The 18664-nt window shown below is 49.7% G+C and overlaps 2 protein-coding genes and 1 long non-coding RNA gene across 4 annotated transcripts in view; 1 reads left to right on the top strand and 2 right to left on the bottom strand.

Moving 5' to 3' along the window:
* The first annotated feature begins 606 nt into the window (after positions 1 to 606).
* Positions 607 to 5670, top strand: spata18 (spermatogenesis associated 18). Of its 2 annotated transcripts, none has more exons than XM_062450393.1 (12): positions 607 to 951; positions 1725 to 1830; positions 1967 to 2082; positions 2332 to 2450; positions 2561 to 2656; positions 2780 to 2914; positions 3132 to 3363; positions 3597 to 3755; positions 3920 to 4095; positions 4406 to 4529; positions 4710 to 4775; positions 5050 to 5670. In XM_062450393.1, exons 1-12 carry the CDS (start codon positions 865 to 867, stop codon positions 5068 to 5070), a joined length of 1437 nt encoding a protein of 478 aa, XP_062306377.1. In that variant the 5' UTR covers positions 607 to 864; the 3' UTR covers positions 5071 to 5670. The 2 variants fall into 2 exon arrangements, with proteins under 2 accessions (XP_062306377.1, XP_062306376.1); XM_062450392.1 differs by having other exon boundaries at positions 611 to 951; positions 5167 to 5670.
* A 2520-nt stretch (positions 5671 to 8190) lies between these two features.
* On the bottom strand, positions 8191 to 15233 carry LOC134011357 (uncharacterized). The gene is made up of 3 exons (XR_009928414.1): positions 14305 to 15233; positions 12125 to 12346; positions 8191 to 8712 (listed from the first exon to the last, which is right to left on the bottom strand). It is a non-coding gene; the product is annotated as an uncharacterized LOC134011357 (long non-coding RNA).
* Positions 15234 to 15776: 543 nt separating this feature from the next.
* usp46 (ubiquitin specific peptidase 46) overlaps positions 15777 to 18664 on the bottom strand; it is a 5778-nt gene continuing 2890 nt past the window's right edge. Inside the window, 7 exon segments of the mRNA XM_062450552.1 lie at positions 15777 to 16342; positions 16650 to 16726; positions 16939 to 17129; positions 17131 to 17137; positions 17274 to 17357; positions 17468 to 17544; positions 18569 to 18660. Of these exon segments, the coding sequence (XP_062306536.1) occupies positions 16239 to 16342; positions 16650 to 16726; positions 16939 to 17129; positions 17131 to 17137; positions 17274 to 17357; positions 17468 to 17544; positions 18569 to 18660 (632 nt within the window). The 3' untranslated portion in view covers positions 15777 to 16238.

Raw genomic sequence — 18664 nt, 5'->3', positions numbered from 1 at the left:
CCATGTCGCGATTCCAAAATAGAAAAACACACATATGGATGGCCATTCAGATTTTCCATAGATAACTCAAGGGCGGGGCTAATGAACTGGGGCCAAGCAATTACGCCTGGACAACTTCCTCCAGGCTTCTATGGGACGTCTTTCTACTGTATTGCTCTATGCGTCTCACGTCTTTATCATGACAAAGAATTTTACTGTATTTTTATCTGACCTTTATTTAACCGAAAGGCTCATTGAGATTTGAAATCTCTTTTGCAACAGTGTCAGAGCCTGAGACTGCACTTGAGCCGGAGACTCCTTGTATTGAAATTGAATTAAAAACACAAAATTGGGACAAGTTCAACCAGTTTAAGATGGCACCAGTGTAGCACGGGCCTAACATGTGGCTACAGGACTCATCTTATCTGATCTAGCTTTTCTCAACATCGGAGCTGCTCTAACCGGTGTGTTAACGACACGGGACTGCCTGTTGGATAGCCCGCTGTTGGCTCGAGAGCCGGTGTCGTTTGACAGTATGACATTACAATGGGCCGCTTCATTACATCACAGACACCTGCGTCCGTCCGAACGCAGCCCTCTGTCAGAGTTCTAGGACCGATGCATGGCCGTAGACACAGGTCTACACAGAGAACAATGTCAGAAACTTGAATATACACTCTCAATCGTACTAAAGGCGTTGCTACAACTACAGTGCTGCTTGGCATCTGTAGTGATGGTAGGATAACAACGTCAAGTGGAAGAATTTTTACTACTGGGGTATAAAGGACGGGCGCGCGCGGGTCACGGGCGCTCTCGTAGCAGACGAGGTTAAATCCCTCGGAGTGTCCAGAAGCGTTTCAAGCCTTGCTGGATTAGCAAGAGGACATGGCCGACTCTCTCCGGAGGCTGGTGAACACATCTTCCTTCAGTGTTCTGCAAGACAAACTTGAGTCCTGGTACAAAGACTATCATGTAAGTCATTCATTATTTACGTGTGACCCCAATCTGATCGTTGAGTACTTTTTAGGAGTAGGCTACTTTTTAGTTCTACTCCGCTATTCGTGCTTGTTTTTCTTCTGAGTCGTTACTGAACTACTAAACCCTAAAACAGGATGATTTCAGTGAATTTATTGGATCTGACCGTAATCCTAACTTGATTCCAAACATTTTATGTTCAGCTCAAATTACTTAAAAAAGTATACTTCCAGTGCCATCACAGCACTCGAGTATACTAAAGAAGCAATTAGAACTTCATGTTTTATCGAGGTCACAATTGATCTAAATTTAACAATGTAACAAAATATCCGACAGTGTAATGGAATTTATTCGATTTTTATCAGAACACAATGATTTCCCGGCAAAGTTTGGTTGCTATGGACGCCAGTCGTCATGGTTACAGTTAAACCCTTCCTTGCGCCCCCTCGGGCTAAAAGATGGACACGTCTCACTGTAAGACTATTGGCTTCCACCAATACTTATTAATGCAAAATATTAACTAAAATTAGTTTACTTGATTAAAAGTAAAAATGGTTGAATAAACGCGGTTAAATACGTAGAAGTAAACACACTGTTTGTGTCTGAAGGAGCCAATCAATTGACTAGAAAAAACTGTGACTGTTCTATATTTAGGCCATGTTTTCTTTAAAGCCTTCTTAAACTCAGTCACCTGTCTCTCACCCGTTTGTCACCTGTCTAACTTGGCTGTCACCTGTCTGACCTGCCTGACCTGTGTGTCACTTGTTCAGGTGGTGTCCTGTGATCAGAACCTGAACAGGTGCTGTGAGCTGGTGGAGCTGACTGCCAAAATCCAGAGCCAGCTCTTCAACATCCTCAACCTCACTGCTAGAGAAGGTAGTGTTGACCTATGACCTCTGACCCTCACTGCTAGAGAAGGTAGTGTTGACCTATGACCTCTGACCCTCACTGCCAGAAAAGGTAGTGTTGATCTATAACCTCTGACCCTTCCCTGCTTCCTCCTGTACACCAGGTGGGCACTATGGCGGAGTCGACACACTCAAATCACGCCTGCTGCCCTGGTTGGGCACCTGCTTCTCCATGGCAACACCCTCGGTCACCACGGACACCAGCCTCAACCTCATCCAGGTGAGTCACCAAGTGACACTGCCTCTCAGAGCTCAGCCAATGACTGTCCTCTCCTCCCAACCCCTCCTTTTTGTTCTTCCCTGCCCATTCTGGAAACATCTGTTGGTGTTGTATCTATTTCATTTATTTATTTTGACCCAGGAGGGGCTAACTAATATTATACGTCTCTTTTGCAAGATAAATAGATACTAGGTTAACATGGCGTGCGTGTGTGTGCGGGTTTGTGTGTGTGTGTGTGTGTGTGTGTAGGAGTCGGTGGAGAAAGAGAGGAAGATCAGGGTGCTGTCAGCCTCCCATGATGAAGACATGAACAAGATGGAGGCTCAACTGAGCTCCACACGGCTGCAGCTGGACTCTGTCAAGCAGGAGTGAGTCCTACCGGAAGTATTGCTAGTCCTTCAGGAAGTCCTGCTGTTGCATGACAGCTGTATGACTGTGTCATTGTAACCTGTTGTGTGACTGTTATTACCCGTTGTAGATTGTCTGACGCCCATATGGTGCTGGACGACACCAAGAACAAGTCCGCCACCACCCTGCTGGCCACCGAGGATGAGATCCTGCAACTGAAGGATGAGTGAGTGACCTTTGACCTTCTAGAAGAATCCACCACAAGTCCAGGTGCTCATGGTCACCATATGTTCCTGGGATTGTGTGTGGTGCGTGTCTGTGTGTGTGTGTGTCTGTGTGTGTGTGCCAGGCTGCGGGCGGCGCAGGACCAGCTGGAGGTGTATAAGAGGAAGGTGGATGTTCTGGATGATTATGAGAGGCAGGTTCGTCTGCTGAGGGATGAGGTCATTTTCCTCACTGCTGAGAAGAGCATGCTGCAGGAGAGGTGACACACACATATACACATGTACACACACACATGCATATACAGACACACACTCATATGCAAATGCACACGCTCCCACACACACACAGTCTCTCATACCACAACTAAACTGGCACACAGTACACAATCTCCTCTATTTGACCCTAATCTACCTGTCTCCCGCCTTCCACCTCCCCTCTCCCAACCCCATCTTTCAACCCCCCTCCCTCCCCCTCAGACTGATCCGTAGCCGCTCCCCCAGCCCCCCCCTCAGGCGTTCCCGCTCCCCCAGCCCCATGAGGGGGGAGTCTCCCACGCGGGCCCGCCTCACCCTCTCCTCCCGCCACGCCCGGCTGTTGTCTCGCTACGGCGACATGTACGCCGTGGAGCGCCTGGAGGCCCAGAGCATGCTGAGGCGTTACCACGACGACCTGGAGATGGTGCAGAGGATCCTGTTCATCGCCACCGTGGTACGACACTCCCTCGGCAACCGCCCTCCTGGCGACCACCCTTACTGTAGCAACCGCCCCTAGCAACCACTCCTACCGTAGCAACCGCCCCTAGCAACCACCCCTCATGTCCACCTCAGTACGGCATGAACAAATGGCTTTTTTTTTTCTCCCTGATGTTGTAGCTGATCTGTTCTCGCTGTGTGTGTGTCCATGTGTGTGTGTGGATGTGTGTGTGCATGTGTGTTGGTCAGGAGTCATTCCAGGCCGCTAAGTTGGCCTTTCGGCAGTTCCGTCTGCGTGTGAGGAAGACCCTGTCTCCCGCCCACCTGGGGCCCGGGACCCTGGAGGAGGCTGCGCTGGACTACATCACCAGGAATCTGGACCTTTACGACGTACAGGCCAGCGTTAACGTAAGCCCGCTCACACACACACACACACGTGTTTACACACACACACACACACACACACGTTTACACACACACACTCACACACATACACGCTGTCACATGCACACAGACGCACATACCTGTGTGTTCTCTCCTGGGTGCGTGTGACGGCGTGTGTGTATCTCCAGGAAGTCATCAACGCCATGAATGTGAACCCTCGGATCTCGTTCCCGCGGGAGGTGGACTTTGTCCTGATCAGCAGCTTCATCAGGGAGGTGTGCCGCGTGGCGTTCGCCATGCAGACCCTCGACCCTCCACTGGACCTGGCCTTCGCCAGCGACGGAGAGCTCTACAACGACACCAGGTCAGGCTGCCCCCTGGGCTTGGCCACACACACACACACAATCAATTAATCAATCAAGTTTGTTGTTACATCCAGCTGTTCAAATGAGAGTAGAAAACGGTTTATACTAATTGAATTATTAATAGATAAGAGGTTGTGTGTTGGATACAGGCTTGCTGGTTATCTGTCGTTCATCCATAGTTTTACCAGGTCTAACGCTTATCTGCCACTAGAGGTCACTCTAAGCTAAGCTATCTTTCGCACACACTCTCACTCTTTCTCTGTCACGCTCTCTCTCACATATACACACTATCCCCCCCCCTCTCTCCAGGTATCGTCGTAGTTACGACTCGGAGTTCACCGCTCCGCTGGTGGTCTACCATGTGTGGCCTGCTCTGATGGAGGGAGACTTTGTGCTTGTGAAGGGAGAGGCAGTCACCAGGAGAGGAGCCCTGGTACGCACACACACACACACACATAAGCATGCATGAACACACACACTCACATGCATGCAGGAACGCACACACACATTCAACTCTATATTAATTGATTCAAATGTTAATGATGCTATGTATGACACTGATGGCTGATGTAAGCTGTGTGTATGTGTGTGTGTGTGTATGTGTGTGTTACAGTGGAGGAGTCGCAGCAGGAGCTCCAGTCCAGTGCGGTCCCGTTCTGGTAGTCCCACCCGTACTCTGGTGAGTCTCTCCCTGTACCTCTCTCTCCATCTCTGTCTCTCTCTCCCTGTCCCCCTCTCTCTCTCTCCCTCTCTCTCCCTGTCCCCCTCTCTCTCTCTTCCTCTCTCTCTCTTTCTCCATGTCCCTCTCTCTCTCTCTCTCTCTCTCTCTCTCTCTCTCTCTCTCTCTCTCTCTCTCTCTCTCTCTCTCTCTCTCTCTCCCTCTCTCTGCCAGTGGAACTAAGTGTGTTGTCTTTCTGACCCTGTGTAACATGCCCTCCCTCCTCCGCACCCAGGGTGAGTACACACACTACTGAACCACGGCAACACTGAACCATGGCTACACAGCTCCAGACTCTTTACCTTCTCCTCCCCTCTTCCTGTCCCCCCTATCTCTCCCTCTTCCTCTCTAGGTTTTTAGCCACAACAGGAGTCTCTCCTCTGGCCGTCTGACCACCAGTCTCCTTTGAGGCCCTGCAGTTGACCAGACCCCAGGCCCAGGGGACACACCTCTCAGTACATCTACATTACTTCTTATCAATCAAAGTCTCATTTTGAACTTTAACCCCGTTGGCTTTGACTGTCATTGGTATTTGTGACTCCTGTATGCTAATCAAGGATCACCAGAGTGCTGTAGGCTAGATTCTATTTGTGTTAATGTGTTTTATGTAATCTTTAACTATTCACAATGACCCTCATCTATAACAATATTTTACTACCCAGTATTCAGATTCATGGTAATAATGTGAATGACACCATGTCATAGTAATGGTAGACCTGCACATTAGCACTTTCCTAGTATGTCCGAGTTAGAGTGGAGTTTATCTTATCTAACCCCTAGTAGACCAGTTTAATCCCTGGTAGATCCATTTAATTAATCAAGACCTAATTTAGAAGTGTATCTAATCCAAGCCCTGGTAGACCTCATGTTCTCTAATGTGGGTACAGCTCAGTGGCAGAGCATATGTCTGCAGATCAAGAAGTCATATGTTTCTTCTAAATTATATAAAAATATATATATTAGTGTTATCTCCTCTGATCCTGGTGGCACCAGGGTGTGTGTGTGTGTTTTGTCGACGTTCTTTTAAAACCCTCTGGTGCTAAAGTTCACACAGAACTTTCCAACTTCGTCACGACAAACCCCAGAGAACAATCTAGTATCCAGTCTCTCTCTCGTGTTGTTGTTGTTGTGTGTTTTGGTGCTTTCACACGACCTCAAACAGTCACGGGAAATGATTGAATGTGTTTTATAAAATGTATGAAATGACATCAGCGATGATACGCACAAAATGAGTAAATAACCAGCCCTCAGGGGATGATGGGTGTTTTGGGAAGTGCCGTCTCCATGTTTCCCCTTTAGGCAGCTCGGCTCAGCTGGTGAAGTGCTTCTTTCAGCCTCGGTTTCCAATGTGAACGCTAACTTTAGCGAAGGTTATAGGACAGCCACTCGGTGATTCACTCTCTCTGTGTTACTCCACTTACCCTGTAAACATACTTATCTGGAAATGGTGCCTTTTATAGATGTTATGTTTTTTTTTTACAAATAAAGAATATTGATTCACTGCTTTGAATAAAGCGAGACTGGAATGACTCAAGCAGCCCCCCCCCCCAAGCAGCACGCTGATTACACCCACAGCTTCATCATGAGCGGGGAAATAAAAATAAGCTGGTGTTGTTGCCAGGGTATTTCAGAGGGTAATTACAGTACAGCCTTGGAAGCAAAGACTGACAGGAAAATTTGAAATCACAGCTGGCCAAAGACTGCAGACGCGTTATGAATTCATATGCCAACCATGAAAGCTCCTTCCTATTCCACTCATGCTGGGATTATGTCCTTAAAGAACCTAGTTGGGGTTATTTTTACCGCCTGAGTATTTAGGTCCTCGGACATCCTTCCTGACCAATGGCGTTGTCTCCCAGCACAGTTGCCCTCTGTGAAACCAGAAGTCGCTTCCTCTCCCCATCAGTCACATGTAAAATCACTGCATCTGCTGTTGTCCGAGTAGAACAAAGAATGGACTCAGAGGCCTGTCATACACAGATGTAGCTATCAGTGTATTGCGTGCAGTTCACTCACAGGGGGCAATAGGGGGCGATGTTGCTCCATCGAAACATCGAGAAGATTGTGCAGCGACGACAGAAGTCTTCCTCTGGAACCAAAAATAAGTTCCTGAGTTGGAAGGACAGGGAGAGGAAGTTAGGGTTTGTCTTGTGGCTCTCCAAGTTTCACATCAGCAGCCTTGAGCCCAGCGTGTGGGTGGAGGAAACTGGAGCTAGTTCATCCGTGCATGTTTTGTGTTCATGATGTTTGAGCGTAGTGCACACTAATACACAAATTCACTCTCATAACACCCAGTGGTAACGCTGTTCTTGTTCTAGTCTTCCTCACTAATTAGCTACTCCAATTAACCCAGTCTGACGAACCCTGTTTAATTAACCCAGTCTAATTATCCTAGGCAAATCAACCCAGACTAATGAAACCAGTCAAATAAACCCAGTCTAAATAGCGTCCCCTCTCTCCAGGCCCTGCCCCTGCTCTTCTCCCAGGGAAACCCCATACGTAGTGGCTGTTCATTCAGCCTCCTCGGCCCACAGCTGACACTGCTTTTGCTTGACAGAGCAGAGCAGAGAAGGGTTAACACTGTGCTTCCCAGAGCAGAGGATGTGTGTGTGTGTGTGAGGTGGATTGGAGGGGATGACGACGACGACTGAGGATCTGTTACCTGTGTTTGGTCACCTGGAATACAGCTCTCTGGTCACAGGTCAAGGAATCTGTATCCATGGTTACTGGTGTGTATCTTTCTCTTTGATGCTGAACTTCTGGGGTTACCCTCCCCCCTTCCACCAGCAGCCACAATCCTCCCAGTCCCCCCCAGTGGCTCCACATGTGACAGGTCAGCGGTACTGAATGGAGCTCTGCTCCTCTCATCAGCAGAGTGCTGAGTCCTGGAGAAGCTGGAAGGTCTCACTGTTGGACCTCCACGTCCTGTCTTGGAGGAGCCGTGTTGTGATTGGCTATGCTCCTGGAGGATCCAGAGATACGGGTCTGGAGCCGATGATGGAGGGGAAACTACCCCAGCCCCTCCAAAGTCCCCCCTGTGCTCCCTAGCCCCACTAACCTTCCACCCCCCTCCCCACTCTGGAGCTGGCTGTGGAGTGGGGACTGCCCCAGCATCCAGCCAGCCCCTCCTAACCCAAACCCTGGAAGGCTTCCCCTGGATCCTGGCTCTGCTGGTGCATTTGCAGGCCTGGCCAGTCCTCTGGGGTCTTCCTCCCCCTCCATCACCCCTGTCCCCCCCCTTTACAGCTCCCCAAGCCCCCTCCCCCTTCCAACACCCCCCTTATCCCCTAGCACCCCGCCCCACCACTCTAGCCAAGTTGTTCCCCCCTCCTCCTCCCTCCATCCTCCCCCCTCTCCACCCTCTCCTCTCCCCAGGCCGTGCCAGATCAGCCGAGGAACATTAACAAGGCCCTATATCACCGCTCACGATGACAAGGTTACGGGTGACCAAACCACAGTGCATAAATCAAAGAGAATATGAAAATGGAGGAGGGAGGGAAGGAGAAAGGGAGGGAGGGAGGGAAGGAGGGAGTGAGAGTATTAGAGGCAGAAGGAGGGAAGGGGGAAGATAGGGATTGAGAGAGGGAAGGAGGGAAGAAAGGAGTGAGGAGAGGAGGGAGCCAGGATAGGAATGAAAGAGGATGGAAGGAAGGAGGGAGATGTGGAAGAGCAGGAGAAGAATGGTTCTCATCAGAAGTACTTCCCCCTTATTCCTTCTTATCAAGCACACTCTTCAGACAGGATGGATTGGGAGGAGGCGGGGTGAGGCTGGACTGCTGTCTGATGGAGTCATCTCTCTCTGGACTGGACCAGGAAACCAGTGAACTGTAGTGGTCCTGCCGGACACTGCTGGACCCTGCTGGTCTCTGATGTTCACCACATCTGGACATGAGGAGGGCTGAGAGTGGGGAAGGGAGAGAGAGGGAGGGAGGAAGAGATGGAGAGGAAGAGAGAGAGAGATGAAGAAAAAGGGAGAGAGGAACATGCGTGTGACAAAGACAGTAAATATCCACGTGTGACATCATCCATCTATCATGTTTATGTGAGCACCCCATCTCTCCCCCCCCCCTCTCCTCCATTGAAGTTCCAGCCAACCCAGAGGAGCAAAGTCCGAGCAGGCGTGACATCAGATATCCTCTTTCCCAGAAGAACCATCCCAGCCCAGCAGAGCCCTCCTTCCTGCCTACCTTCCTGTCTGTTAAAGGCCACAAGTGCCAGTAACCAGCTAGCCTTCGGTGCGGTGAGTCTGTGTCTGGGCACAAGATGTCACATATTTTGACAGCTGTCATCACAATGTGACCTCCCTGACACAGCGATAGATCGGTTAATAAAGCCTGTCTTCTCGAACCAGACCAGTGCAGAACCTCTGGTTTCATCCTGTAGAACCAGACCAGTGCAGAACCTCTGGTTTCATCCTGTAGAACCAGACCAGTGCAGAACCTCTGATTTCATCTTCTAGAACCAGGGTATATATGGTTCACTAGTTAGACAGTTCTGCAGTGTTAGGAACAAGCTTGGCTGGAATACAGAAAGCATTGTGGGTCTGCTTGCTTGTTCAAACAGTCATGTTTTCATAAAGAAATAAGGCCGGCGGTTTCCAAGGAGCTGTCTGAATCTGGTCCTGCTGATCGTTTGAATAAACATTTTCTCATAAACGACTTACACACCAGGCTCTGAGGGAGGTGACTTAGTTCATGTTTTCCACAGAACGTGGAACAATTCACATTTCAAAGCTGCTGTCTCAAACTCAGAACAAACGACTAGGTTCCGTTCGACCTGCTGTTCCCTATCTAGCTGCAAGCCGGCTGGCTAGCTAACCGCTCCGCAAACCACTATGCTAGCCTCTCTGCAAAGCGATCTGCGGACTAACCTCTCACCTCTTAGGGGTGATCTGGTCTTATGGAAACCAGCCCTTTCGAACGAGGACCAGGCCGGGAGGGAGGATGAAGGGATGGAGACCGAGTCACACTGCGAGCCCCCCTCCTACAGGGCTACACACACAGACACACACACACTAAGGTTAGAGAGCAGCTGCTAAAACTCTTATAGTGAAAGTATCCCAGCCACACTTACTTGTTCTTTTTTTTCCTTTCTGTTTCTTATTTCCTGTCCGTTCGTTCTTTCTTCTCTCTCTTTCTCTCCCTCCCTCACACAGGCACACACACACAATGAACACGCTCATGGAATCATCAGATTCCAGGGACATTACAAAAACGAAATGAAGGGAAAGAGAAAAGAGGGGAGTAAAGGGAATAAAAGGCTCCTCTTTCAACATGAACACCTCTCCACATTGAGAGAGGCCTTCTAGATAAATGTGTAGCACAGACTCCGAGGAGAACAGCCTGGCAAGAACATCAGACCCGCACTGCTCCCCACTCAACTCATACGTCTGTCCACAACAGTCCTACACACACACTCCCCTATATCACACAGCCACACATATGAACAGCCTCCCTAGTATATCTGTCCACAATAGTCCCCTACACACACATACCCCCCCCCCCCCCATATCAGAGTCACACAAACACACACACACAAAACTTCCCCAGTATCACAGTCACACACACTCGCATGCAGAAATGCTCACACACACACAGCCTACTCAGTATCACACAGGCACTATCGTCACAGCCTCTCTCTCTCTCTCTCTCTCTCTCTCTCTCTCTCTCTCTCTCTCTCTCTCTCTCTCTCTCACACACACACACACACACTCTTCTTCTGAGCCAGATCTGAAGGCATTTCCTCCAGGCGGAGCTGCTTCAACATGGTTATTTATGTTGGACTGCAGAGAGCTCCGGAGGGGTGGAGAACACTTGAGAATGTTGGAGAACGTCTAGGGAGGGTCGCAGAATGCTGGAGAGAGTCGGAGAACATCCAGGAAGTGTTGCAGAACGTTGGACTGGAATTGTTTAACTTTAGCATCCTTTCGAGGACGTTTTATAACTTCTGCCAGTTTAACTTTGGGTTCAGTACCAGATCTCCCCAGCAGGTGGCAGTCTAACCCCATGTTTTCCCTGGTTCCACACCGGCCACTCTCAGGGTCAAAGACGCGGGTGACTGACGCACACCTCACACCTCGCTCCCCTTGGGGCCCGCTGGGACAAGAAGACTAATATTTCTGCAGGGATGTGACAAGAGGGAGACTAGGGGGAGGCAGAGGGGGGAGATGGGGAAGGCAGAGGTGAAGGAAAGAGACTGGAGAGGGGAGACCTGAATGGAGGGAGAGAGGATGCAGAGAGAGAGAGAGAGACAGACAGAGAGAGGTCTTGTGACCCACACCAAGGTTACGGTCAGTTGTCATCACCCTGGAGGTGACCCATGCTGGCTCTGCATGAAGACGGGTGTGTGTGTGCTCATGTATGAACGTATGTGTGTCTGTGTAGATGAGTCTGTATATGTGTGTGTGTGTTTAAGATAAATGAGCTCTCCACGTGCTGGTAAGCATGTTTCCAGATGTGTGTCCAGCTCTGTGGATCTGGCCAATACAGAGGTACAGTACCTCTACTGTCCTGCAGGGGTGCTCTACAGACAGATCTAGTCCAACATAGGTCCAAAACAGTCAAGTTTAAGCGTGGTCTTAGGGTTAGGACAGGGTTAGGGCCGGTACAGGGTTAGGGTTAGAACAGGGTTAGGGCCGGTACAAGGTTAGGGTTAAGACAGGGTTAGGGCCGGTACAGGGTTAGGACAGGGTTAGGGCCGGTACAAGGTTAGGGTTAAGACAGGGTTAGGGCCGGTACAGGGTTAGAACAGGGTTAGGGCCGGTACAAGGTTAGGGTTAAGACAGGGTTAGGGCCGGTACAGGGTTAGGGTTAGGACAGGGTTAGGGCCCGTACAAGGTTAGGGTTAAGACAGGGTTAGGGCCGGTAAACGGTTAGGATTTAGACAGTGTTCCAGCTGTGTACAGTTCCACTAATAGATTCTGTTACTCAACAATACTTCCTGAGAACAAGCCCAGGGTGAGGATGTCACTGTAACAGTGAGTTCTGAGTACTGTTCCCCCCACTGTCTCTTCTGGGAAGGTTCCTGCTATGTATGAACACAGCTGTATGTGGAACACACACACATACACACTCACATCACAGCATCTACGATGAACACACACACATCGCAGCATCTACAATGAAACAAATGCACGCACACACACATTACCCGTCTCAGTGTGATCCCGCGGTCATAGCGACCCTCCCGCTATCAGCTGTCTATTTCAGTGTTATTAATGCTTTTCCTGACAATCTGTGCTCGTTATGCTTCGTGAAATGTCCTAATGGATGCAGATGTGATGCTGTGTGTGTGTGTGGGCGGGTGTTTACCTTTATTGTGTTTATTGTTGGTGGGAGTTTTCCCAGAATGGGCTGATGTCAGTGAGCCTGTCCACCAGAACAGGAAGTAGAATCTCCATCTCCTTCCTGGCCACCCACTGCTGCACTTATACTCTACTATTGTCTAGTCTGGTCTGATCCTAGAGGAGCGGGGTCTCGTAAATCATCTAGTCTGGTCTGTTCCTGGAGGACCCACTACCATCCTACCATCGTCTGGCGTAGATGGAGAGAACAGGAGAAAGAGAGAGGGGAGAGAAAGCGAGAGAGGTGAGGGGAAGTGAGAAAGCGAGATGGGAGGGAGAGAAGACAGAGATAGTGGGGGCAGGAGGAAGGGGAGTACAGATAGAGAGGGTGCAGGGATAAAGCCACTTCAGAGAGAAGATCAGTGGAGAGAGGAAAGATGTTTCTGACCGCTAGGCGTTCTCAGGAAGAAGATCTAAAGGGATTTGAAGTGATTACGACAGGAACAAGACAAACACAATGACACACACTTATTATAAGAGACATAGTGTCTGGAACAGCTAAACCATCTTGGACCGTTCATGCCTAAGGGTTGCAAACAGCAGTAACCTGGAAGTATAACCAGGAAGTGATGTCAGAACAAACCACACGTATGTATTTTAATGATATTCATTACTACAATGATCCTCAAATCCTGTCTTTTGTGCAATGGAACAGGGATGGATACTAAAGAGAGGAGGGCGGACAACAGAGAGCCGAGAGAACAGAATAGAGATGAGAACAGGATGGAGAGCAGAGGAGAAGAGGAGAGAGGTGAAGAGGAGGAGAGGGCAGAGAAGGTGGAGGTGAAGAGAACACGAGGAGAGGGCAGAGAGAAGGTGGAGGAGGTGAAGAGGAGAAAGCAGAGGCAAGAGCAGAGAGGAAGTGGAGGGAGGAGGCGAAGAGGGGAGAGCAGAGAATGCAGAGGGAGCAGAGGAGGTGAAGGAGAGAGGGAGTGAAGAGGAGAGAGCAGAGGAGGTGAAGGAGAGAGGGAGTGAAGAGGAGAGAGCAGAGGAGGTGAAGGAGAGAGGGAGTGAAGAGGAGGTGAAGGAGAGAGGGAGTGAAGAGGAGAGAGCAGAGGAGGTGAAGGAGAGAGGGAGTGAAGAGGAGAGAGCAGAGAAGGTGAAGGAGAGAGGGAGTGAAGAGAAGAGGAGGTGAAGGAGAGAGGGAGCGAAGAGGAGAGAGCAGAGAAGGTGAAGGAGAGAGGGAGTGAAGAGGAGAAGAGGAGGTGAAGGAGAGAGGGAGTGAAAAGGGGAAGAGGAGGTGAAGGAGAGAGGGAGTGAAGAGGAGAAGAGGAGGTGAAGGAGAGAGGGAGTGAAGAGGAGAAGAGAAGGTGAATGAGAGAGGGAGTGAAGAGGGGAAGAGGAGGTGAAGGAGAGAGGGAGTGAAGAGGAGAAGAGGAGGTGAAGGAGAGAGGGAGTGAAGAGGGGAAGAGGAGGTGAAGGAGAGAGGGAGTGAAGAGGGGAAGAGGAGGTGAAGGAGAGAGGGAGTGAAGAGGGGAAGAGGAGGTGAAGGAGAGAGGGAGTGAAGAGGGGAAGAGGAGGTGAAGGAGAGAGGGAGTGAAGAGGGGAAGAGGAGGTGAAGGAGAGAGGGAGTGAAGAGGAGAAGAGGAGGGTGAGCAACAGACAGTCCAACAACATCAACTTGATAAAGTTATTTTATTGAACAGCGGAAGAGGACAAACGAGGACGTCAGACTGTGGATCTCCTCGAAGCATTGATCTCCTTCCTAGTAAAGTGCACTTCATATTCACCCCCAACCCTCACAGTCTGACCTCACTTCCTCCCCCACTTCCTGCTCCCACCCTAGGATCCATATATGAAGGTTGAGACACGTCAGTTGATTAGGTATGGGCCTTTGCGTATTTTGGGGGAGTAAATTGCTCATGAAAACCGACATGGGGCCAGTTTGGTCTAACTGAACTCATTACGGTGGAGGCAAGATTAATTCAAGTTGGCCTTTAAGTGGATTTATATTTAGTTGGATTGTGTCATTATTATATAATACATTATGTAAAATGTCCTAAGAATAAAGACACATTTATAACTGATCGTGTGTGATGATTCAGTTAGCTTTCAGCTAATTGTCTGTTGCTATAGGTGACAAATTACCACTGGTCCCAAGAAATGCAAAACTTCATGACGTTGTAGTCTCAATCTTGCTATACTCACCCTAGGACCCTGTGATGAGAGCACATCCCAGGGCTGGACCAGAGAGGAGGGGAGGAAGGAGGGGGAGAGGATTGAGACGCGGCCGCAGGCACACTGCTGAGGAAGAGAGGAGCTGATCGGTGCCTGCTCGGTGCAGAGGTGCTCATGGAAGATCAAACACACCTCATACACACACCTCTCACGCACACACACACACACACACACATACCTACACTTCACACACACACACCAAGCTCACACACAGTTGCCTCAGCCCAGGTGTTCCAGTTCCCCAGGTGAAAGAAGGTGCGGAGTGGAAGGGAGGCGGAGGAGAAGAGGAATGTGATATATTCATAGTGTGATTCAGGTTAAACAGCACAGTATTCTTACAGGTTCACATGTAGTCAAGTAATATCCTTTAGTTCCTCCTCTAACTTCTCTGAGATTCTAGTGTCTCCCCCTCCCAGCTGTCAAAAATATATCTGTTCTTTTCAGTCATGTCTACATCAGACGGTGTGTATGTATACATCACAGAGACCACGGTCCTTGTGTGACATTGTTCCAATTGTGGTGTCACAACCTTAGTTTGGCACCTCTTACATTACCTCAGACAGACAGACACACAGACCAACCGACACACACACACACACACACACATACAAAAGTCGGCGAAGTGGGAGGGGTCAGGAGGCCATGTGACTGCTCTGGCAGGACAGGATGGGTGAACGTGCAACACAGTGGTTACCACTCCGGCTATTGAGGTCACACAGAGGTCACCATAAAGACACTATATAGGTCAAACAGAGGTCAATATAGAGGTGTAGAACAGTCCAGATGATAAGGTGTGGCATCCAGTCGTGTAGAACACAAGCCTGGACCTGAAGTATCTTCTGGTTCCTTCACTTGTGGTGCTGTTGTTTTTGGATTGTGTTGTTCTAAAGTGCAGTCCAGATGCATTTACATTTACATTTAGTCATTTAGCAGACGCTCTTATCCAGAGCGACTTACAGTAAGTACAGGGACATTCCCCCCGAAGCAAGTAGGGTGAAGTGCCTTGCCCAGGGACACAACATCATTTGGCACGGCTGGGAATCGAACTGGCAACCTTCAGATTACTAGCCCGACTCCCTCACCGCTCAGCCACCTGACTCCCAGATGCAGGTGGGTGAAGGTGTTTCTATCCTTCCCAGCATGCCGAGAGCAGGAAGAGAAGGGGCTGATGGGAAATGTAGTGCAGCGACCCCAGAGGCTGCTAGGAAGGGGAGGGGTGTTGGCACTGAGCTGTCCTGAGGAGAGGTCAGGGGTCACAGCACCCACCCTGCTCTCTCTCTCTCTCTGTTTAGCCCTCTCTCTTTCTCTCTCTCTCTCTCTCTCTCTCTCGCTCTCTGTTTAGCACTCTCTCTCTCTGTTTAGCCCTCTCTCTCTCTCTCTCTCTCTCTCTCTCTCTGTTTAGCACTCTCTCTTTCCCTTTAGCCCTCCCTCTCTCCGTTTAGCCCTCCCTCTCTCCGTTTAGCTCTCTCTCTCTCTCTCTCTCTCTCTCTCGCCCTCTCTCTGTTTAGCCCTCTCTCTCTCTGTTTAGCCCTCTCTCTCTCTGTTTAGCCCTCTCTCTCTCTGTTTAGCCCTCTCTCTCTCTGTTTAGCCCTCTCTCTCTCTGTTTAGCCCTGTCTCTCTGCTCCCCTTTCTTCGTTTCGATCTCTCCATCTTTCGTAGTGTGTCTCTCCCTCTCCTCCCTCTTTGTTAATCTCTATCTTAGTCTCCCTCTTTATCTCTACATCTTTCTCAGTGTCTCTCTCTCTCCTCTCTCTCTGTCTATCTTTCTCAGTGTCTCTCTCTCTCCCACCTCTGTCTTTATCTCTCTTAGTGTCTCTCTCTCTCTATCTCCTACCTCTCTCTTTCTCTTAGTGTCTCTCTCTCTCTCTCTCTCTCTCTCTCTCTCTCTCGCCTCCCTCCGTCCGTCACTCCCTGGACTGGTAGAAGAGGATGTATCCAGACTCGGAGTTCTTGGAGATGTCCGAGGTCAGGCCGTAGAACTCCTCAATGGCCTGGGCGTCGATTTTCTGAACGGACAAAAGGATAGGAGGTGAGGGGGGAGTATACCACACAGAGACAGGGAGAGACAGAGACAGAGAGAAAGAGAGACAGAGAGAAAGACATAGAGAGACAGAGAGAAAGAGATAGAGAGACAGACAGAAGGAGATAGAGACAGACAGAAAGAGATAGAGAGACAGACATATAGAAAGAGAGACAGAAGGCAGAGGAGCAGGAAATGACAGAGAAAAAGACAGACAGACAGACAGAGAGGATGAGTAGTGAATGTGACAGACACCCCGGGTTGCCATGACAGCAGCAGCTCTTTGTCACTCACTCTACGATGTCATCATCAAACAGCAGCCAGAACCCATGACTCTTCACTATGGTGATGTAATGACCTCGGTTGGGTCCGCTGGGGGGAGGGGGTGGGGGGAGGGGTGAGTGGGTGGGCGAGGGAGGGACAGTATAAAACATCAGCAGTAAGGCTAAGGGGGGAAACATCCAGAATGAGTGTGTGAGAGTGAGTCAGAGTGTACTTGTGTACGTGTCCTACATCCCACAGTGATCATTTATACGTGTGTGTGTGTTTACGTGTGTGTGTGTGTTTACGTGTGTGTGTCCTACCTCCCACAGTGTACCACCACGGCCACCAGGTCGTACATGCGGTCCAGGTTGAGGGCGTCGGCCGAGGTGTTGAAGAGGCGGAGCTCCAGGGGGAACACCACGCGATAGGACAGCTTGGTGTAGCGGTGGAGCTGCTCCATGTACTTGAACCTCTTCAGGTGCAAAGCCAGGATCATGGGGAGACGCTTCACACCGCATGCTGGGGGGCACACACACACACACATGCAGATGCATGCACACGTTCACGGATACACAAGCAGATAAGTGTGGGGTAAAGGCGTGTGTGCGGGCAGATGTGTAAGCGTGTGTGCCTGTGCGAGTGTGTGTGTACCTACCGTTTCTGAGCTTCCTGTTTGCTACAGCAGGTCTCACAGTAGTATTTATATTCACTACACAACGTCTCTGTGTTGCTGAAGTCACTGGGGGAGAGAGAAGGGGGAGACGTGGGGGGCAGAGGGGGGAGGGGGGTGTTAGCAGGTCTCCCACTCTGGTTCTGGGGTCTGGTTCTGGGTCCTGGTCTGGGTTCTACCTGAGACAGTGTGTAATAGAGGTGTTCTGCTCCACATCCACAGAAAGATCCAGAAAGTCCTCGTCTTTACTGCTTACCTGAGGGAAGGAGCAGAGCATCATCCCTAAGCATCTCACACACACACACACACACACACACACACACACACACAGCTCCCTCCCAGCTTCAGTGTTTGCTGCACAGACAGCTGTGTCTCTGGGCATCACACGCACGTTACTATGGTGAGTCTGTATATGGTCATCCCTCTCTTCCTTCCTCTCCCTCTGTCTCTCTCTCTCCTCCCTCCCTCCCCCTCCCTCTCTCTCTCTCTCTCTCTCTCTCTCTCTCTCTCTATCTATCCTCCCTCTCTCCTCCAAGGACAATAGTTCTGACGTCAGCTAGCAACTCTGGTCTCCATGATGACAGGAGATTTTACACAGTCGGCTGTGTGTGTGCGTAAGTGTTTTTGCGGGGCAGAGCATTTGAGCAGAGCGGGGAGCGGATTTTGGACAGAGCACAGAGCGGGAAGGACGGAGCGTTGCCCTATGTCCCGCTCCAATTTCGTTCCAGGAATGCTCACGCCACGAGAGTCATCAACAGTAGACTATTTTCAGTCCAAAAATCGCCTCAATAATGGAGTTCACCAAGTACTTCAAAAGATAAACTGAGTCATACAGGTGTACTATTAATATAAAACTAACTAACAACGATGATGTGGTACAACAAAAAGAATGTGGTAACATTGTTTCAGTCAGTAAAGATTCATTTTGGAATCTAAAAAGACACCTCTCTCGAAAACATAAAAGTGTGCTACGTGAACACACTGGGAAGAAAGCAAAAGGTTAGCAAATTTGGTTATTTGTAACAAAGTAAATATAGCCTAATATTCTAACACAAATTAGTTTTGTCATTCAAAGTAGGCCTAATATGGTTTGTTTAATTTTACAGGACTTTTTGTGTTATATTCCTTTTTACGCAGTCCTAATTTGTAATTTGAGATTCTCACCGCTCCACTCCGCTCATATGCTCTGTTGCGGGGCGTATGTGTGCATAGGTGTGTGTGTTTGTGGAGAGTGTGTGTGTGAGTGCATTTGCATGTGGTCGCCACGGTCACCGTCTCACCGTCTCACAGTTGAGGCAGCGCGTCTCATTGGTCAGCGTCCCCTGGAAAATGTCATGCACCCAGGTGGGCTCCGCCTTGGACTCCGCCTCCGCAGC

Source organism: Osmerus eperlanus, chromosome 24 (genome assembly GCF_963692335.1).
Source record: "Osmerus eperlanus chromosome 24, fOsmEpe2.1, whole genome shotgun sequence".
NCBI classification, from domain to species: domain Eukaryota; kingdom Metazoa; phylum Chordata; class Actinopteri; order Osmeriformes; family Osmeridae; genus Osmerus; species Osmerus eperlanus.
This window is presented reverse-complemented; position numbering and strand designations above follow the sequence as displayed.